The 19,654-nt window shown below is 47.1% G+C and overlaps 1 protein-coding gene across 3 annotated transcripts in view; it reads right to left on the bottom strand.

The window, feature by feature from the left end:
- Positions 1 to 19,654, bottom strand: part of Cacna1c (calcium voltage-gated channel subunit alpha1 C) — a 545,178-nt gene that overhangs the window by 90,894 nt on the left and 434,630 nt on the right. For all 3 annotated transcript variants that reach the window (XM_052174696.1, XM_052174695.1, XM_052174697.1), the window contains exons 13-19: positions 17,062 to 17,222; positions 15,847 to 16,072; positions 6,874 to 7,081; positions 5,922 to 6,042; positions 4,018 to 4,132; positions 3,254 to 3,374; positions 2,874 to 2,943 (exon numbers count right to left, since the gene is read on the bottom strand). In XM_052174696.1, coding sequence (XP_052030656.1) covers positions 2,874 to 2,943; positions 3,254 to 3,374; positions 4,018 to 4,132; positions 5,922 to 6,042; positions 6,874 to 7,081; positions 15,847 to 16,072; positions 17,062 to 17,222 — 1,022 coding nt within the window. The remainder of the gene's footprint in view (positions 1 to 2,873; positions 2,944 to 3,253; positions 3,375 to 4,017; positions 4,133 to 5,921; positions 6,043 to 6,873; positions 7,082 to 15,846; positions 16,073 to 17,061; positions 17,223 to 19,654) is intronic.

The raw sequence follows: 19,654 nt of genomic DNA on the forward strand, positions 1-19,654 counted from the left end.
CCAGGGAGGCGGCCTATCACACCTTTGGAGACCCAGTAGGAACCCAGTGGAGGCAGAGCAATATGGAAACACAGCTTTGGTTAAAAGCTTTGGTCTCTCTGCCACCTCCCTGGGACACCAGGCCAAAGCAGCCTGACCTGTTTGGAGGAGAAAGGTTGTTTGAATCCGCAGTCATTTCCTGCGTGTTGACTTCAAGCTTGGAGTTTGTGACAGATTGGCAGCTTGAGGAAGCAAGCCTAAGGCTTATGCCAGGACGGGGCTTCCAGAAGCTGGGAACGTATACGGTGGAGGGAGAGCCAGGACCTCCGACCTTAAAACCCTCCGAAAGGAGACAGCCTGTCAGTCACGCATCAGACCGAGGCACAGCATGCAGTCAGCAAGAGTTCCCTTTGCAACCAGAGACCTGAAAGGATTTTATGGAGCCACAAATGGGACATCTGTGATGGCAGCTGTCCTCATAGTGAGCAAAGCCTCCTGGGTAATGATAAAATGGATTTTGGATTGACTATTATTAGGTGAGCATAATGCAGCAACATATGCTATACTAATAAAATACGCAAGTTGACAGGGATAGCAAAACACACAGTGTAATGAAACCTTAAAACACAGCGGTGGCATAGGAGCACGGCCTCTTAAACTGTGGGTCATGACCCCATAACGGGTCTTATAAATGAATGTGGGGGTTACAAAAACTTTGCCCATAGTGAATGGTTTATGAATGTGCAGTTGCCAGAATAGAATTCCGAAGCACAGGTGAGACATGAGAGGAATTGGAGATGCTCTGGCAGCACACAGCTTCACGGAGGCCTAGGTTCTAACACCCAGCATGCACCTCCACTGTGGGTGCTACCACCCCATGCTACGCCAGCAAGTCCTGCAGAGACACTGCGATTCAGATTTAAAACCACTGATAATTGTGAGGTACATACAGAATCTTCCGCAGTTGCTGAATCATAATGGTTTAGTTGTGGGAAACAGGTAAAATTTCACTATCATCATTCCTCTAGTGTAAGATTCTATTTCTCCTTAGATTCTCATGTGCTAGAATGCTGGATTTTAAAAAGTGATGTTCAAGTTGCTGACTTGAGTGTCATTAAAAAATTGAAATGAGTTTTGGTTTGGGATTAGGATGACATTTCTAACGATTTCTATATCTGGCCCTAAGCATAGGTCTATTGTTTTATACTGAGTTTTATATGAAACAGTATTATCACTGATAATTTAAAATAAAAATATTGATCAATTATGAGAAATATTGAAGATGCTCTGTGTTCTACAGCATCAAATGTTCAGCTAAATTTGTTTCTTTATATAAAAATAAGTCTATCCATCTCATTAGCATGAAAATTTGCATTAGTCTTTAATAGCTGGTAAAATTATATGTATATGGAAGAATTATTTTATGATAGTTCTTTATGAAATTTATTTCTATTAGAAAATATCTCATTTGTATACTTATTTTATATACCTATATACTTGAAGTGGCATAAAATTTCTTTGGGTGTGGCTGAAAAACATGGCTCAGAGGTCATGAGCACGATGTCCAAGAGGACCCAGGATCAAATCCCAACATGCACATGGCCACAACCATTTATAACTCCCGTTCCAGGGGACTCAATACTCTTTTTGGTCTTTGTGAGCACCAGTCATGCACACAGAGGGTAGATATCCATGTAGACAAAACACCAATACACATAAAAAATATTTTTTAACAAAATGTTCTCTAAAATAAAGAGAACACAAGTGGAAAATGTCATGACCCTCTTAGGGTGGAGGGAGGTGAGGGCAGATCACACTCACACACTCACACTCACACTCACACTCACACGGAAGGAAGGAGTTCTACTGCCCATGGTGGAGGGGGATGAGTCTGCAGCTCACAGTAGCCTGGTTTTTATGAAGAACTAGACAAGAGATGGTCAAAGCCTCCAAAAGTAGGGATATAGAAATGTTAATCACCCAATTTGATCAGTGTATATCATACATGGATAAGTGTACCTCTTTGTGCTTCAAAACAATGTGCAATTGTCACAGGCTACTAAATATTTTAGATATGCTTAGCCATGATGGAAATGTTAGCTACCCTAATTCCACATGGTGCACACACTGAATTACCACTGATGGGGGAGCTAAAGCCCCTCTTAGCTGTCTCCTGAGAGGCCCTGCCAGAGCCTTACAGAGTCAGATGCTCACAGCCAACCATTGCACTGAGTGTGGGGTCCCCAATGGAGGAGTGAAAGGGCTGAAGGAGCTGAAGGGCTTTGCAGCCCCATAGGAAGAACAACATCAACCAACCAGACCCCCCAGAGCTCCCAGGGACTAAGCCACCAGCCAAGGAGTACACATGGCTCTGGCTGCATATGTAGCAGAGGATGGCCTTGTCAGGCATCAATGGGAGGAGAGGCCCTTGGTCCTATGAAGGTTTGATAGATGCCCCAGTGTAGGGGAATCAAGGGCGGGGATGCAGGAGTGGGTGGGTGGGTGGGTAGAGGAACACCCTCATAGAAGCAGGGGAGGAGGGATGGGATAGGGGGGTTTTCGGGAGGGAAGAAAATCGGGTAAGGGTAAATCAGGTAATCATTATTACTTGAAATGTAAATAAATTAAAATAAATAAAGAAAGAAAAGAAAAGAAAACCAACAAAACAGCCATTAAAAAAAGATTAAGTCAAAGTAATTATAATTTAAAAAGCTTTCTTCAAAAATTGAAGGTATCGTCTCCCTTAATATTATGAGGAAACCAGGAAGAATATTTCCCTCAGATGGCAACAGGTAATACTGAAGTCCAGGGCACGGTCCCCAGTGCTTGGCCACTCCCCCATAGCTGAGTCTGTACTCAGCCTTTCCTGTCTCGGGTCAGCAGTGCAAAGGTACCTGCAGTGTCTGGGTTGGAGTGGGGACTCTTATCCTCATTTTCACTGGGCTGGAGGTCATCCATGTTGATCTAGGCAACCAAGAGAGGAAGAAGAATTCAGTTAGATGTGGGCCAAGTTGGGCTGAGTAGAGCCTTGGAAGCCTTGGAAGCCTTGGAATTACAACACAGCTCAGGGCTGCTGAGCTAAAACACGTGCATCTTTGTCCCTCTATCTTGCAGAGACCCTCAGAACATCAGAAAGGCTGAGGTTTCACCAGTGTGCATTTTCTTTCCTCTCAATTCTGCCCGTCACCCTCTCCTCCCTTCCCCTGTTCCTTCTTTCCCTTTCCTTCCGGTACAGGACAGGAAGCCCCTCCCTGACTTAGTGATGGCCCCTCACCTTGGTAGTGGGTGGGGATTCTCCATCTGCTGTAATGGACTTCAGCTCAATTTTCTCCTCTTTGCTCTCCTCCACTGCTGGCTTCTCCATCACCTCCTGCTTCTTTTCCGGGCTGGCAGTCCTGGCCGGTCAGCAGGGAAAAAACCCAGAGAGGGATGTTTACTGGAATGATAGTGGACAGCGTAGCTAGGAGCTGCTTTGTGCTCTTCTAGGGGCAGCAAGACCAGCCCTGGGTCTACAGACTATCTTTTCTCTAGGGCACACCTTACTTGTAGATCCACCATTAGCTCCGCAGGGCTGGGGCGCCCCTGGTTATCTGGCACCCATCTGACCTCATCCAGAGCCTTGGCCGTTCCCCTTTAAAACAGAGGATTCTGGATCTCACTTATGATTGGTTCCTAGAGGACCTCTGCTCAGTGTCCACCAGAGGCGTGGCATATGATTGTCCTTGCTAGATAATTATGGGATGGAACGTAGAACCTATATTCCTGAGCTGGAGTTGGGTTTTCTTCTGAAGGTGGCTTTCCCTTCTCTCCTCTTTGTGTTCTTATGAGTGGGTTCTCTTCCCCAAGGATGGCTCCTCACTTCCCCGGACTGGTGGGGGGAAATGCGCCATCCTTGCAGAGGCTACAGAACAATGACAAGGAGCTTTAGGAGAGGCCGCATTACTGTAGAAGCCTCACTCCAGGCCGTGTCGGCCATAATGAGCACCAGTCCTTTCTCTCAAACCCAGTGGGGATGGCATTCTAAGCTTAGAGGGTTACCTGGCCAGCTTCTTTCTCTCCTTCTCTTCTTCCTCTTCCTTCTGGGCAGAGGTCAGGCTCTCCGCATCAGCCAGGTTGTCCACCGCAATGGCCAAGAACACGTTCAGTAGGATATCTGTTTGTGTCCACTCTTAAAGAAAACGACCCTTGGTTTTGGGAAGAATGATTGCCCCCGGGGATGGGGAGAGTATATGCATGCAGAGGTAAGAGTTACCCAGGGCAGACTGACTTCTCTTTCCCAATCATCCTGCTTATTATTTGGAGTTTTCTAAGTGGTTGAGACAGACTGGCTTTGTGGATGGGAGCAGGGCAGGTCTCAAGCATCAGCCCTGCCTTGCTCTTCCATTGCGAGATTTCATTATTTGTTTTTACCACTGAAATAGTTGGCTCTGGCCAACATCATAGGCAGCTCCCTCTCTAGGAGATTGCTAATAAAACCTAGTCACCCTAATGGCACTGAAGAGATGGCTTAGAATTTCTGTCAGCTTTTAATGTGAACCTGTGTATACAAACGCCCCTAGAGAGTCTGACTAGAGCTGGCCAGACTCGAGACTTCTTCACTTAAGCAGCTATCTGCCTGTCTCCCCCACCCTGCCATGCCCCGCTTTTCCACCAACAGAAACACTATGGGCCAGAGAAACACAAAGATAGGGTAGATGGAAAAGTTTTTAGTTGTTCAATCCCATACCCAGCCCAGGACATTCATAAATTCACACCAATTCTTACACAGAGCTAAAACTTCACAGAAGAGGGGTTTGTTCTAGAAGACTACTGACCCTTGACCCTGGGACCCGGGGACATGGAGGGGTCTATTGTACATTTCCGCAGGCAACTTACTGAGACCCTTTAAGCTTTACTTCTGGTCCTTCTGTTGCAAGCTCAGAGTCCCTTATCAGAATGCTTAGAGCAAAAAGTGTTCATATTTCAATTTATTTTTCAAATTTTGAAATATACACAATGGGATTTATCTTGAGGATAGGGCCTAAAATACATCTTCTATACATACTTTGACATCTACTTTATAAAAACCTTTAATAATTTTGTGGATGAAATGCTCATGTGATTTTCTACCTAATGCAACCTATAGGCACTTAGAAGGGCCCAGATAGTGCATTGTGGGATAGGGATGCCCAGCCTGTCTTACACTGCATGTTCACTAAGGAGGAAGACCTTTGATGTGTCAGAGATTCCCCAGCTGATAGGATGCCAATCTTGTCTGCAGGTGGCATAGTGCTCTTGATTTCTGAAGTACATAAACTAAGAATTTCACTCAAATTTTGGGTTAGAGTGTTTCTATTTTATCACCCAGCTCTGGATTCCACTTTCACAGGCTCAAACAGTGGGAGAGAAGAAAATCCAAGGGCGAGAGACTCTGGGGTCCTGTCCCTGTCTCAGATAGGGAAGGAGCTATCAGGGCCCCTTGGTAACTTGTGCAGCTCTACCTGTGACTTTAGGCCCAAGAACAGCTTCACAGGGAGGAAACTGATCAATGCACGGGGTGGAGATTTGAGCAGGTTCAGTAGCTGCAGAATGAGCAGGGCACATACCTCCAGGCATATTACAGCCCAGCCTGCGAAAGTTTAGCTGCACAGACCACAGTGCCTGGAGGCATCGTCATTCCTTTAGACTATGAGCAGAACACACGTCCTAGAGAGGGGTGCCCCAGTTCAGAACTGTGAGGTGCACTGTCTCCTGTGTCCCAGCGGCAGCCTGCACCCTGACCCACACCCATGGCTGAAGCGGTTCTAGGCTGGGCCACCCTCCCTGCCAAGAGCAGTTTTGCATAGCTAGCCCATGGATGGACAGCACAGAGCCCCAGCCAGGGCCTTGGAGCACACGCATGGCACTGTGCTCAAGGCCGAGTGGGGCAGCAGGGTGGGGGCAGCATCAGCACCAAAGGATACAATTTCCACAGATGAAGAGGATGATGAAGTAAATACAGACTAACATCCCTGGAAAAGAGGGGCCGCCATAAGCCATGATCCCATCATACATCACCGAATTCCAGTCCTCCCCGGTCAGGATCTGAATGACACATTCCCACCAATAGGGACACAGCGTTAGACCAACAGCAAAGCCCAACTCCCCTGCCCTGCCCTGCCTGCCCCGCCCTGCCTGCCCTGCCTGCCCCGCCCTGCCTGCCCCGCCCTGTCCCACAGTCTTAACAGAAATGTCCCAATTCTCATTTCTTCCTCGTTTTGGCTCCCAATTATTCCCAGGAACTACAAGCCTGGGAAAGTGAACCCCTACCCACAGACAGAGTGCATGACCACTAGCAAATAAAAAGGCTCTGTGGTCCACACAGTATGCTGCCCTTCACACAGCGAGTAAGAGATGGCCATCATTAGCAGTATTAGGTGATTGTGATCTTGAGGATACTGACAGGCCACACCCATGTCAGGCCACACCCTGCCAACAGAATCTATTGGCACCACCATTAAGATTTTAGCGAGATACAAACATTATTCCCTTGGATCTATAAATAAATCTACTTTTAAAGCCTAGTACATACTATTCTAGCCCCATCATATGCCAAAGCATTCATGAAAGCATGGCTTTGGGCCAGCTGTAATTCTTCCGGTGGCAAGGGCGTGGCTAATGAGTGCCGTGGTCATACACACATTTGTAAACGGATCAATTATCTGTTGTTTTATCTTTAGTCTGTCCACCTATACAGCTCCATGGAGTGCTGAGAGACAGACATGACAGAAACACCCTCCAGGGCTGACCTAGGCTGGCACCACGCCTGGTGAAAGGCACCGCCCTCACCACCCCGCCTTTTCAAGGCTGCTTCTTGCCCGCCTCTGACTTCCCTGCTGAGCAACCCTCCCAGTGACATGGCAGCAGAGCTCATACCTGAAACACAGTGAGGAGAGACTGCGGGAAGTTATCAAACGTGCTCCTGCGGGTCTGCATCTCATCGAAGTTGAACTTCCCTCCAAACAGCTGCATCCCCAGCAGGGAGAAGATGATGATGAAGAGGAAGAGGAGCAGCAGCAGGGAGGCGATGGAGCGCACGGAGTTCAGCAGGGACGCCACAAGATTGCTCAAGGAGTTCCAGTACCTGGGGACGACAGGGCGTTCAGCTGCCTCTCCTCTGCTGCCCTCCGTCACCCCTCACCCACGTGCCCCTGCAGGTCCAGCACAAAGCTCCAGCTCGGATTTCTGGGCTTGGGTCGTGGTGTGAATGGGACTCACAGTTAGGGTGTAGAGCTGTAAATTTAGCATCAGTAAGAGGCTACAACAATAAGGAGAGAGGGCTCAGGGAGCAGATGTTCCCACCCACTCTGCCAGCTGCTGATGCCCTTGGACGAGTCATTAGCTCTCCCCCATTTTCTACCTTCCTGTCTGAAGACAAAACAAAGCAAATGGAGATAACAGGAGTGTGAACACCATGAGGTAGCCTGGAAGATGCTACTCCCTTCCTCTCCTTAAAGTCGTTGCTCAGTATTCTGTCTGGCACACAGCTAATTTAAGTTTATAATTACCGTGAACACTTCTGGTTTTTAACAGAGAAAACACATTCCCCTCCTCAGAAATGCCAGTCTGAACAGATTCCAGCAGCAGGTATCTGGGTGGGAAGAGTACTACTCACAGTAAAGAGGGTGGGGAGGAGCTTAGTGGTGGCACCGCCTTCCCTGTCACTAAGGTTGGTTTTTCAAAAGTCATTCCTTTGGAAACGTACACCCAGTATCTGGGCCTAGATATGTTTAGTTTTCATAAGAACCAATAGGATTCTGATAATTTTGGATTACAACTAATCCATCACTTCATTGGGGACAGCTCCAGGCAAGAGGCCTCCAGGGCATCCTTTGGGTTTATAGTTTATTAGGTCAATGATCATAGGGAGTAAGGACTATTGATTCAACTTCACATGACCATGGCCATGTTGAGCCTTATCTGTGATAATGGCCACAAAGTAACCCTTGATTTTTTTCTTGCATAATTTGGGAGTAAACTACAGAGATAAAACCAATAGAATGGCCCGCAGGGCTGTACACTCAATCCCTGGCTCTGGAGATGGAGCTCACTCTTTGGCACTGTCTTAAGATAGCAGTTCCATTAATGGTAAGGATGAAGTAACTTTTAACTCCTAACTCATAAACTCATCCCTTTTCCTGAATCAAATGACAGGATCCAATTTGCCTGGCTACCCCTTCAGGCCACCCTCCTGCCAGCAAATCACCCCCAAAATTCAGCAGTATGTAACCATAACCATAATGTTTCCCTCACTTTCCTCAGTCTCAAGGTACCTTGGAGTCCGTCCTTATACAATAGGATTGGGTTGCTCTGAACACTCCTGATGTGTAATAGGCTCCCTGGGGTCCACACAGGCCAGAGTTAATGTTGATTTGTTTTATGCAAGAAGTTAAGAAAGTCTTGGGTTTGGAAGACTTTTCCTGATTACACTTGAAACAGCTTCTCCAAACCCGTTGGAGATCAAAGGCTCCTCGGATGTTTACCATGTCCTAAATGTTTCTTCTCAGGTCACACAGGAAGCATGAGGTTGCACTCTGATCCTGGGGATTGGGTGATTCCCAAGCACTCAATGAGGTGCTTGTCAATAAATTGGTTTTCATAAACCAGCAACTTCAGAGCACAACTGTCCAGCTACACCGAGAGGAGAATGTCTGCAAGTAGGTGGAGTTAGACTGTCATGGAAAGTCACAGTCTTAGCCTCCATGAAGTACACAGCAGTGAGGGAAATGGCATACAGGGCTTGGACTGGGGTTCAGCTCTCTCTCTGAGAGCCATGGGGATATTCAGGGATGTCAGCCAAGGAGGTTCTGAACTCTAGAGAGCAGGCCAAGAGGCAGAAGATCAAGGCAGGACAGAGAACAGCTCCTGATCCAGGATCTCCTGAGACCTGAAGCTCTAGGGAAGGTGGAGCCTGTGGTAGAGGATTGAAGTATGGGGCAAAACAAGAGCTCGCCCGAGAGCCAGACAGAGAGCACGGGGCTGGCCAAGGGCAAGCACCAGCTAGAGTGAAGCCCTTTTCTGAATGCCCTACTCCAGTCTGCATCCCGGCCTAGGAGCTATCATGGGAAGTCTAGGCTGCAGGCAGTGAGCCTGCACTGAACCCTTATGACCTAGGCCTGGCTCCTAGTCTCTTCTCTACTCATTATCTTCAGCCATATGACCTTTACACCTCCCATTCCCAGATACTCTGAGAGCAGATCCTGGTTTCCACCAATGGTCTACCCAGTCCTCTCTCCGAAGAGGGTATGGGCTGCTTCCTTTAGGTCCTTGCCTCTGATCTTAGGGCAAGCTTCCCTGACCTCTACTTTAGCCCCTTCTTCTACATTTTCCCTTAGCATTTATTATTATTGTGTGGTTGTGGTGTGGGTGTGTGTTGTGGTGGGGGGAGGTGCACCACAGTATACACGTGGAGGTCCAAAGACAGTGTTTTGGATCATCCTGCCCTATCTCTATGAGTTCTGGGATTGAACTCATGTTATCGGGCTTACTTAGCAAGTTCTTGATGAACATCAGCTCACCTAGTTTTATAAGAAATATCACCACCAGACAAATATCTATTTCTTCTCTTAGTGTTTCTTTTCCCCTACCAGAACTGAGGTCTGTGGGAAGAAGGGTCAGGAAGTCACATATTCTGTCCCTTATTCTCTTAAATGTCCTTGGCCCACAGGAGGTGATCAATGAGTATTCTGTGGAATGAATGAATTTTACTATAAATGTAAGACATTTGTACTTACTTGAGGGACAGGCAGTGAGCCTCACAGGCGTGTGTTTGTCTCTGCATACATGTTATGAGATGAGAGCAGGGGTAAGGGTAGAGGGGCCTGGAGTTGGGAGGGGGAGGGTTGGGAAGTGGAGCTAGGGGGAGCTAAGGGGAGGAGTGGGAGGTAATTATGATCCAAATGCATTTGATTATATAAGAATTTCTCAAAGAATTAATAAATTATTATATTAAAATAACATTAAAATGTAATTTTTAAGAAGAACAGTAGTGTGGGTCTGAGGTGAGGTATCTGGCTGTCTGAGGCCAGCAGGCCACAGCTGACAGTGGGGCACAGGGTGGGGTGGGGTCACCAGGGACAATATGGTGAGATCTGTATGTATTCAGTCAGCACCTTTGACAATACAGGGTGACTGGCCTCAGCCCTACATACGCTCTTGACCTGTGTCTGAAGGTTACTACTGCTGAGCACCGGACTGTAGCTCCCCTCTCAAGAGCTACTGTCCTTTTCAGGAAGCTAGCTGGTGGCAAGTCGGAAGGTCGAATGACACATCAGCTGTTTTCCTAACTGATTGAAACCATAAACTAAAGTCTCACACACCAACAAAGAGAGATTTGGTGAAGAAATCCTTAGGTCTCCAGCTGCAGACTTCATAGAAAACCTGGGAGTCCTAAGCATCTGTGGTCAGAACAATGGCCAGACAGAGTCCACACACGGCACAGCTGGGACCTCCAGGCTCTGCCCATCACCGGGCACCATCTGTGAATCTCCTGCCGCACCATCATATCCAGTGTGTGTTTCTGCCTACCTGTCCCTCCCCCACCACCCCCGCCCCTCCGGCTCACCATTTGCTCCTGAACTGTGGCACGCTTGAGGGAGCCTGACTTGAGTTCCCTTCTACCTAAACCCTCCCCTCTTCTCTCCTTTCTGCCTTGCTATCCTTCTTCAGCTTTTTCACTCCCTGACCTTCCGTTAGCTTTTCCCTCGGCCTCCTGGGTTGAATCACAACCCTTGGTTCAAGGACAGTGTCACCAGCTCATTTCCCTCTGTACATCTGTTTTGGTATTCAGGGCTCTGCAGAGTTTTCTTTCCTCTTCTATAATGATCTGAGACTTTCCAGAGCCTTTCAGCTCAGAAACCTTTTGCTTCAAAGATCTCAGGACGGCCCTTTACCTTCACTGTGGTGTCCAACAGCCCTTGAGCTTGCTATAAATGAACAATATTGGAAACAGCAGGACCAGCTGCTGAGGTTGCTTTGCAGTGCTCCACCCTACTGCTCTGTTCCAGAGGGGGTCACCACTACAGGTACCTCTCCAGAACATTCTAATGCTGAAATGTGGAAACATTCTATTGGTCTTGATGACAAGTTACCTATTGCTAGGATGTGTTTATAAGCAGAATTTCACACAGTAAATTTGTGTATGATTGTGCCTTGTGATAGGGAGAACAGAAGAAGGGACAAGGACCCAGTAAGGCAATGTGGGGGACAGAATATGCAGGGAGTAAGTACAACCGCTCTCTTTCCTGTACCTGCCATTGGGACCCCAGCAGTGGGAGTCCTTGGACCAGAACTGCAGGGATCATGAGCCTGGTCCTTGAGGATGCGGCAGATTCTGAAAGTACTTGTATGAAAGGAGTGTAAAGTGGTATAGGTCCACTGGAAGGAGCTGTAAAGAATTCTAGAGTGTCTTGGTTAGGGGCTCGGACAGTTTGGGCTGAAGGCAAAATTCCTCCTAGTAGTGTCCTCTGTCCTCGCCATCCTGGTGGAGTCAAGATGCCAAGACTGCCTGGTCCTGACCTTGAGATGGCTTCAGAAGGTGCTTCTTTGAGCTTCTATACCAGACTTGCTCAGCATTACCTAACTGGCCCCTAAAATCATGAACTTGTCAGGGGTCGAGAGGAAGAATATTCAAATAATCTTTATGCATCTTCTTAAGCTCCTCTAGGTGACAGCTACCACTGCAGGGAGTAACTTCCTTTCTGCAAAAGACAGCATGTGGCTTTTGGGTCTGAGCATCTTCTCCACAGACTCTTGCCTGGGAACTTTATAAATAGTGCATTCCTGTTTATTGGTGGCCTTGAAGGAGGTGAGAGGCTCCATGGGCTTCTGAGCAGAGAGCTTTAGAAGGAAGCAAAGCTGGGAGGTTGGGGATGGGGGCAAGACTCTGGGCAAACACCTAGAGATTGTTACAGAGTGGAAGACTCACAAGTGGTCCTCACATAGGGCTTCCGGCAGCCCATACGTTAGTGGTTCTCAACCTTCTTAATGCTGTAACCCTTTAGTACAGTTAGTCATGTTGTGGTAACCCCAAACCATAAAATTATTTTCACTGCTACTTCTCAACAGTAATTTTACTACTGCTATGAATTGTAATTTAAAGATCTTTTTTGGAGATAGAGGTTTGACACTGGGGTTGCAACTCACAGACTGAGAACCACTGTCATGTGTGGTCATGATTTAGGGTGAATGGGTCTTCCTAAGTAAGTCTACTGGCGCATTTGAGAATGTGGGAGGCAGCTGCAGGGGAGGAGCAGGAGACTACAGGTGTATTTTGGATTATAACAAATGCAGTAGAAGAACTAACAATAATAGATGCTAACATGTACTAAGGTACACTGTTAGATATGGTAGCTCCATGCTAATCCTCAGAGCAACTCAGCCTCACATACCTAAGAGAGGATGAAAAGACAATCCATTTTACAGATGAGAAGACTGAGGTAAAGAGCGAGTCATTTGCCCAAGGAATCACTGTTTAAGCATCACACTGGTGGCAGCAAAAGGCAGGTGCATCTCTCAGAACATCCTCTAGACCACCGTGAGCTTCAGAGTTGGTGGGTGAGGCAGTCTTCTTGTCTGAGTCCTGAGACGGGACCTAAGGGATTGTCTTCATGCTGTCTTGTGCTACTTGGCTGCTGATTCTGCTTGCTTTTCCTGGGTCTGATGAACACTATTTTTAGCTTTAAAGTTTTCACTGCATCTTAAGTGATTTTGACACATCCCATGTTTGAGATGTGGGTTTTCTCTTTTCACCTTCGTTTAGGAAAGGAATCACTGCTGGATATTGTTATAACATCTTGGTGTGATTGTCTATTGATTTTCTTTTAACTGTTTTGTGTAGTCTTATTGTGGAAATACTGACAAGAAAGAACTTTTTAAAATTTGGCTTGACTCAAGGGCATCACACAGCCACCCCCCCAACCCCCCCTACCCCTTTCCTCCCCGTGCAAGAAGAACTAACAGTATTTTCAGGCCTCAGAGTCCGTAAGCAGAATAATTGTCTAATGGGAGGTTACTTTTTCAAGTCTCAAGCCATCTGGAAATGTATACATTCAAATGCACAAGGGTGAACAGTGGTAAGGTAATGAAAGACAGGCTATTTGTGCAGTGTACCAACTGCTGGGGAGGCACCTGCTTCCTGTGAACCTGTCTCCATCCAAGCTTATACTAGAGATGTGTGGAGTATGGGCTGGCTGTGGGCACTGTGACCTCCAGCCGAGCATGGAGAAGGAGCACCTATGTGTGGTCCTTCCATTAAGCAAGTATATTTCTGCTTCTCAAATCTCTTGGAGAATATCTAACCATGTCTCACTACTGTCACACACTGAAGAAATTTTGTTGGTTTTTTGTGTTTGTTTGGTTTTTTTGAGACAGGGTTTCTCTGTGTAGCCCTGGCTATCCTGGAACTCACTCTGTAGACCAGGCTGGCCTCAAACTCAGAAATTCACCTGCCTCTGCCTCCCAAGTGTGCCACCACCGCCCGGCTGGTTTTTTGTTTAACAGCGCAGTGTGAGCAGCGGCCATGGCTCCTGAGCCGTTAGAATCCCTAGGGAGCTCACTAAGAGCTCTGCCTCTCAAACTGGCCAGAGTCCCTGGTACACACTCTAAGTCTCACCACCTCACTGTCCTCTCCTAACAACAGTGATAACTTGCACTGGACTGAAAACTGGGACCTCTGGTCGCCAGCACTGAACTTATGTACAAGTGCACCTCACTGGAGTCTCAATGACACTGTGCATTCAGACAGCTGCCCAGAGAACTGTGACGATAGTGACAGCTAGGATGCTTCCTAGGGCCTGGCGACTCATGCAGAGGAACACCCTGTGTGAGGTGTGACACACTTGTCCTTGGCCTAGAGGTGCCAGTCCCCATCCTCGTTTCCTAACACAATGCAAGCGACAGGTTTAATGCTCCTGTTTCCACAGGCTGCCCAGAAAGCAGACTCCTGAGGGACCTGGGACTCCTATCTGCAGAAGGGCTGAATGACTCCCTCCAGTGAGCCCTAATTATGTTTCTATAAGTTGACCACAGCCTACTTCACACAACATAGGTGTCTCAAAGGCTTTTATAAAATGATGCTCTTGAGATTGGGAGGCCTTCAGATATTTTCCCAGCCAATTTCATTGTTTTATTAAAAGCAATGGTGGCAACAAGAAAGGATAGAATTCTGTCTTGCAGTGTTGTGGAGGGAGTTGGGGGATATTACATTACACCAGGCCCAGAGGAACACGGAGCCTAAACTACCGATCTCAAAGACATAGAGGACAGGACAGTAAGTCACCAGCCAGGGTGGAGAAGGAGAAGTGAGAGACATGAGTTCTCTCCCTCTGCCACGTGGGTCTCAGGGTCTGAACTCAGGCCATCTGGTAGCTAGCATCTTTGCCCACTGAGCCATCTCAGCAGCCATTTTTTTTCCAAACTTTTAAATTGTGTTAAAACACGTACACAATTTCCATCTCATCCACTTTTAAGCTTACAGTTCAAGGATATTAAATATATTTCTCGGGTGTAGCACCTATTTCTATGTTTCTTTACATCCTATAAACTGAAACCCTGATCTTTACAGTAACCAGTACTCCCTCCTTCCCTCCTCTCCCCTGTCTTGCTTTCTGCCTCAGTGGTTGCAAGGCTATGACTAAGAACTTCAAATAAGTGTAACGAAACAGCACTTGTTTGCTTATTTTTTTGTGAATGGCTTATTTTACTCAGCCTGATGTTGCTAAAGTTCATCCATGTAGTACCACATATAAAAACTTCCTTTCTAAAGCTTGGTGATATTCTGTTGGCTGTAAAAACTACCTTTATTCTTCCACTCATCTGGGACATGTCTGCTTTCTTGCTGTCGTAAATAATGTCATTATAAATGCCAGTGCGCACATATCACTTTGTAGTGCTGTGGGTTTTACCCATAAGCAAAGTTCCTGGGTCACTCAGAAAGTACTCCTGTTTTTGGTTAATCGAGAAACTAGCTGTTTTTCACAGCTGCTAGACCATTCATCACACATGTCTACCACAAGGTAGTTCATCTTGACTGCTGATTTGGGGAAATTTAGAATCACTTAGGGTGCAAACCTCTGGGCATCTCTCTGAGCAGGAAGACCGACGTGGAGCGTGGGCAGCACCATTTACACACTGGAGTGACACGGAGACTATAAAGGGGGAAATGAGCCAGCAGCAGCTCATCTCCATACTTCGTGCTGCTGCACTGTGCTGAGCCACCTGACACTCTGGGTACCACATCCTCCCACCTGGATGGACTCTGAGCCAGACAACGCCTTCCTTCTTCAGGCTGCTCCTGGCAGATGTTTGGTCATAGCACTGAGACAAGTAGCTAGCGCACACCAAGAGTGCCAGAGTCCCAGTTTTACATGTCCTCCCTGGTCCTTGCTATTTTGTTGCCCTATTTGGTTTTGAATAGCATCTCTAATAATGGGCCTGTCTGCAATTTACAGGAGTAATAGAGCTGACCAGGACCTTTTCTTCTCATCTAGGATTGATATCCAAAAGCCATCTTATGACCCTACACTTGAGTCAACATCAATGCTGGTCAAACCAAGGATAAGGAGAGACTGAAGCCCAAGGCTCTCCTAAAGCCACCGGGCTGGCTACCTCTGGACTATCTAGTAATCCAGCAGAATAAATGCAAGCAACTCGAGTGGCAGCAGCCCTCTGCCAAAGGGATTTCTGAGTGTCACATCTCCAAAATGAACCACAGCTCTGCTTGCTGCACACAGTCAGAGGCTAGACCATTCCAGAAATTGCACCTCTTCCCTCATCCAGCCTCATCTTCTCTGGCCTTCCAGTAGACGTCTCCTAAGTCTCACACCCAAAGGGCAAAGAGCAGCCACATACCTGGTGATCTTGAAGATCCTGAGCAGCCGCACACATCTCAGCACAGAGATGCCCAGGGGAGACATGATCTTCGTCTCCACCAGGATGGTCTCCAGGATGCCCCCACACACAATGAAACAGTCGAAACGGTTGAAAAGGGATACAAAATAGGCCTGCAGACCCAGGCTGTACATCTTCAGGAGCATTTCTGCAGTGAAAAGGGCCAGGAGGGCCTTATTGGCCGTGTCTAACAGGTGGAGTAGAGGGGTGGGATTCAAGCCAGGAATGAAGAAGATCAAAGAGGAAGGGGAGAAATAAAAAAAACCAAACAGTCATTGTCATACCTGGAGAAAAGGACCTATCTCTTCTTCCTCCCTCCCTCTCTCCCTTCTTCTCATCCACTCCTCCCCTCCTTCCCATGAGACCTCTGCCAGGTTCTGGAAGAACAATTAGGTCTGATTTCCACCAGCAGAAGCAGATGTCGAGCATCTACTACACATCAGATGTTTAGCATATGTCGCCCTCCTTAATCTCTGTAGGAATCTGAGAGCCTCGCAATTGCTTTTATTAAACCCAAGCCTTTAGAGATGAGACAGGAGATTCAGAGGGGTCAGTGGCTCATCCAAGCCAATAGCCAAAGTTGGGACCAGGCTATCTGTGCTGTATCCTGTTGCCACGAGGCTGCCTCACTCCCAGCTGAGATGCTTAGACATGTCTTCATAAGGGTCCAGGCAGGGTGAGGGGCCTTAGGTGGTGGTCCCTGGGGATACTGTCCCTTGTCCAGGCTCTGTTTGATTCTTGCCTTTATTTTCTTATGGCCTGGATATAGCTACCTAGGGCCATAGAAGAGCCAGAGGAACTGAAAATCACTTCTGGGAAGCTGGCTGCTGAGGGTCTGAAATAGCCAGATAAGCATCAGCTCCTGTCCTGCTGCTGGGACTCAGTGATCACTGTGGTGGGGAGCACAGTGACAGGCACATCACATGCCTGAAGGGCCACATCTGTTTATAAGAAAGGCCTGAATTTTAATGTGGGGCTTGAGAGTGTCCTTGGGCTATGCAGGACAGTACTAGCCAAGAAGCACCGGTTGACAGCTTTCCTGCCAACATCCTGCCAGAACCCAGACCAGAGTTGCCTAACAAGTGAGATGACTTAACTTAGTAGTTATTTTCTCAGCTGGGAATACAATTCAGCAGTAAAGCCAGAGTGAGTAGAACAGAGCCAGGGGCTGCTCACCTTGCACTTCTGTGAGCCAGTGAGGCTGGTTGTAATGCTCAGAGGCAATGGTGAGGGTGTTGAGGAACACCAGGAAGATCACAAGCCAGTAGAAGATGTTGGACTTAACAGCTGCACGGCACTTTCTTCTGCAGAATCTATTCCACCTGCGCCAGTAGCGGCTGGAAAAGGCCAAGGCAAGAAAGACAGGTTGGTGGGGATGGAAACTTCCGCTAGCCCAAAGCATACCAGGTGACATCTCACTTGTCACTGGAGTGGCCTTACTACACAACCTTGTTGTGGAGTGATCAGGCCTCTACCGAGCTAACTGGGCTCTACTGTTTAGTTATCTTTGAGACCTTGGGTATTCCATCCTCCAGCTCTAAGCCTCAGTTTGAAACAGAGCAGGGCTAACTTCACAGGATTCTTGTGAACATGGAAAACAATGACATACAAGCCATTGGCATGACATTGAAATTGCCCAACAAGTGAGATGACTTAACTTAGTAGTTATTTTCTCAGCTGGGAATATAATTCAGCAGTAAAGCCAGGTATGGATAAGCCTTGGTCTTAATCTCTAGTACCAAAAGAAAAGAAGTTTCCAACTATTTTAAATGTACTATCAGAAATGGTGCCGCAAGTATTGGGAGGAATTAGTCATTTTTCTAGTGGCAGCGACAGAACTAGTAGATGGTTACTATGAATAAAGACTTCTGTGGGCCTTGCAGGTATTTTAGGAACATCTCAGGGCTTCTCCAAAAGTCTTTAAGTATCTCTCCCAATCATGTGTTACCCGATATTGAGGAGAAAACCCAAAGGCCACTGAGGTTGAGCAACCTGTGCAATATCCTAGGGAGGCTGAGACAGGGTGATGCTGTCCCCATCTCAACCCCTCCCACTGGATCCTCATGGATCCCACTAGATCAAGCAGAAGATAAAGTTGATTTGCATTAGAGATTCTTTACACTTACAGGGTAGTAGGATCTTCTGAGATTTCAACAAACATTTAGATTTTCTGTTCAGAACAATGGCTATACTCCCCCTCCCTCACCCCATGCATACACAGAACTCCTGAAGCTCAGCATAGTCACATAGTGTTCTCCTGCTCTCTCGGTCAAGGACTGTCAATGGTTTTCAAGTGTGGCTATGCACAGAACTACCCAGGAAAGCTTTAACAACCAACCAGCCACCTCGCCCCTGGTACCTCACCTCATTGCCAGACCAATCTGATTTACAACTGGGTGCTGGGTACATTCAAATACCCAAAAGATAGCACTGGTGCCTTCTAGATTCCCTAGCTAGTTATAATGTATAATTATGGTTGAGAGCTATTGAGCTAGATGATTCCAACACTCCTATTTTATGACTCTAGGAGAGAGTGTGTCACTGTTTATCCCCACACAACACACAGCTATGTTGAAGGGCTCAGAGGATGATGTATTTAACAGCTAGCTGCCTGGAATACAGTGGAGGAGTGTGGGGAGTCAGGCTATAGACCACCAGCCAAAACCCACAATCAGATTTGATTTCAGAAAACCAGATAGCAACAGATGCATACACATGGCGAGCTTCTAGATCAGGTAGGAACAAAGAAGAAATTAGTCTCCAGCTGTCTGGGTTAGGGATAATGTAAGCAAACTTTAGCAGTGGCACAAAGGACACCAAGGACATAGCAGATGTGGACGCAAAGTCCATTGGAGACTGGAATTCAAGACAGAGAAAGGTACAAAGGGGGCGGGGCACCAAAATGGCTGTCTTCTGCTGTCTTCCCCTGTCAATCAAATGCCAGAGAGGGGTGTTCTGAGAAAGGGGGACAGCTGTAGGAAAGGCAGGGTATTTAGCTTCAAATATGGCTCAGGGCAGTGGCGACATGTGTGCAGAAAGATCATCAGGCATGCGGGGTCCCTGCTTGGGTGGGACAGCAGGCAGAAGCAACAGAGGCAGTGCTGCGGTGAGACAATCACAGGTATCTGCACATTACATGTGATCATTTCTACTTGTCCCTTTCTAGTCTAGACCTCTAAGCAAGCAGGTAAGACCCGCCTGCAGCAGCAGAGACCTGCAACCCTGCATTCCGCAGTCCAAAGTGGACGGAACAGTGTCTGATAGACAGTGATTGACATTGAGAAAAGGAATAGATTGAAAATATCAAAGCATGATTCAAAATAAGTAGTAAGAGATACTTAAATCCTTATCAGTGTGTGTGTGTGTGTGTGTGTGTGTGTGCGTGTGCGTGTGTCTGTGTGTTGTCTTGGGCCAGGATACAAAAATCACCCTTCTATTTTAGGGCAATAAAATTGAACCACAGTCCAACACTCTGAATCAGTCTATGTCATGAGTCCTTATCTGCAGTCTTTTGGCCAGAGATAATCATAGAAGCATATTGTTATTTCTCTGTACTGGAGGTACAGCATTGAAAAACCTAAAATGGCCTTCAGGATCACATAGTTCCATATGCAAGCATGCCAGGAGTGAGGCATAGGGCTGGCTATATATATTAAATATTCGGTCCCCAAACCCAGCTCCCTACTCCTTAGGGGAGACCTTTTTAAAATAATCATCTCCATGCAAGGGCAGATTGTATTTTGTAGTCCCAGGGAGCTAGAACTCTATG

The sequence above is a fragment of the Apodemus sylvaticus genome, chromosome 2, assembly GCF_947179515.1.
Source record: "Apodemus sylvaticus chromosome 2, mApoSyl1.1, whole genome shotgun sequence".
Classification (NCBI taxonomy): domain Eukaryota; kingdom Metazoa; phylum Chordata; class Mammalia; order Rodentia; family Muridae; genus Apodemus; species Apodemus sylvaticus.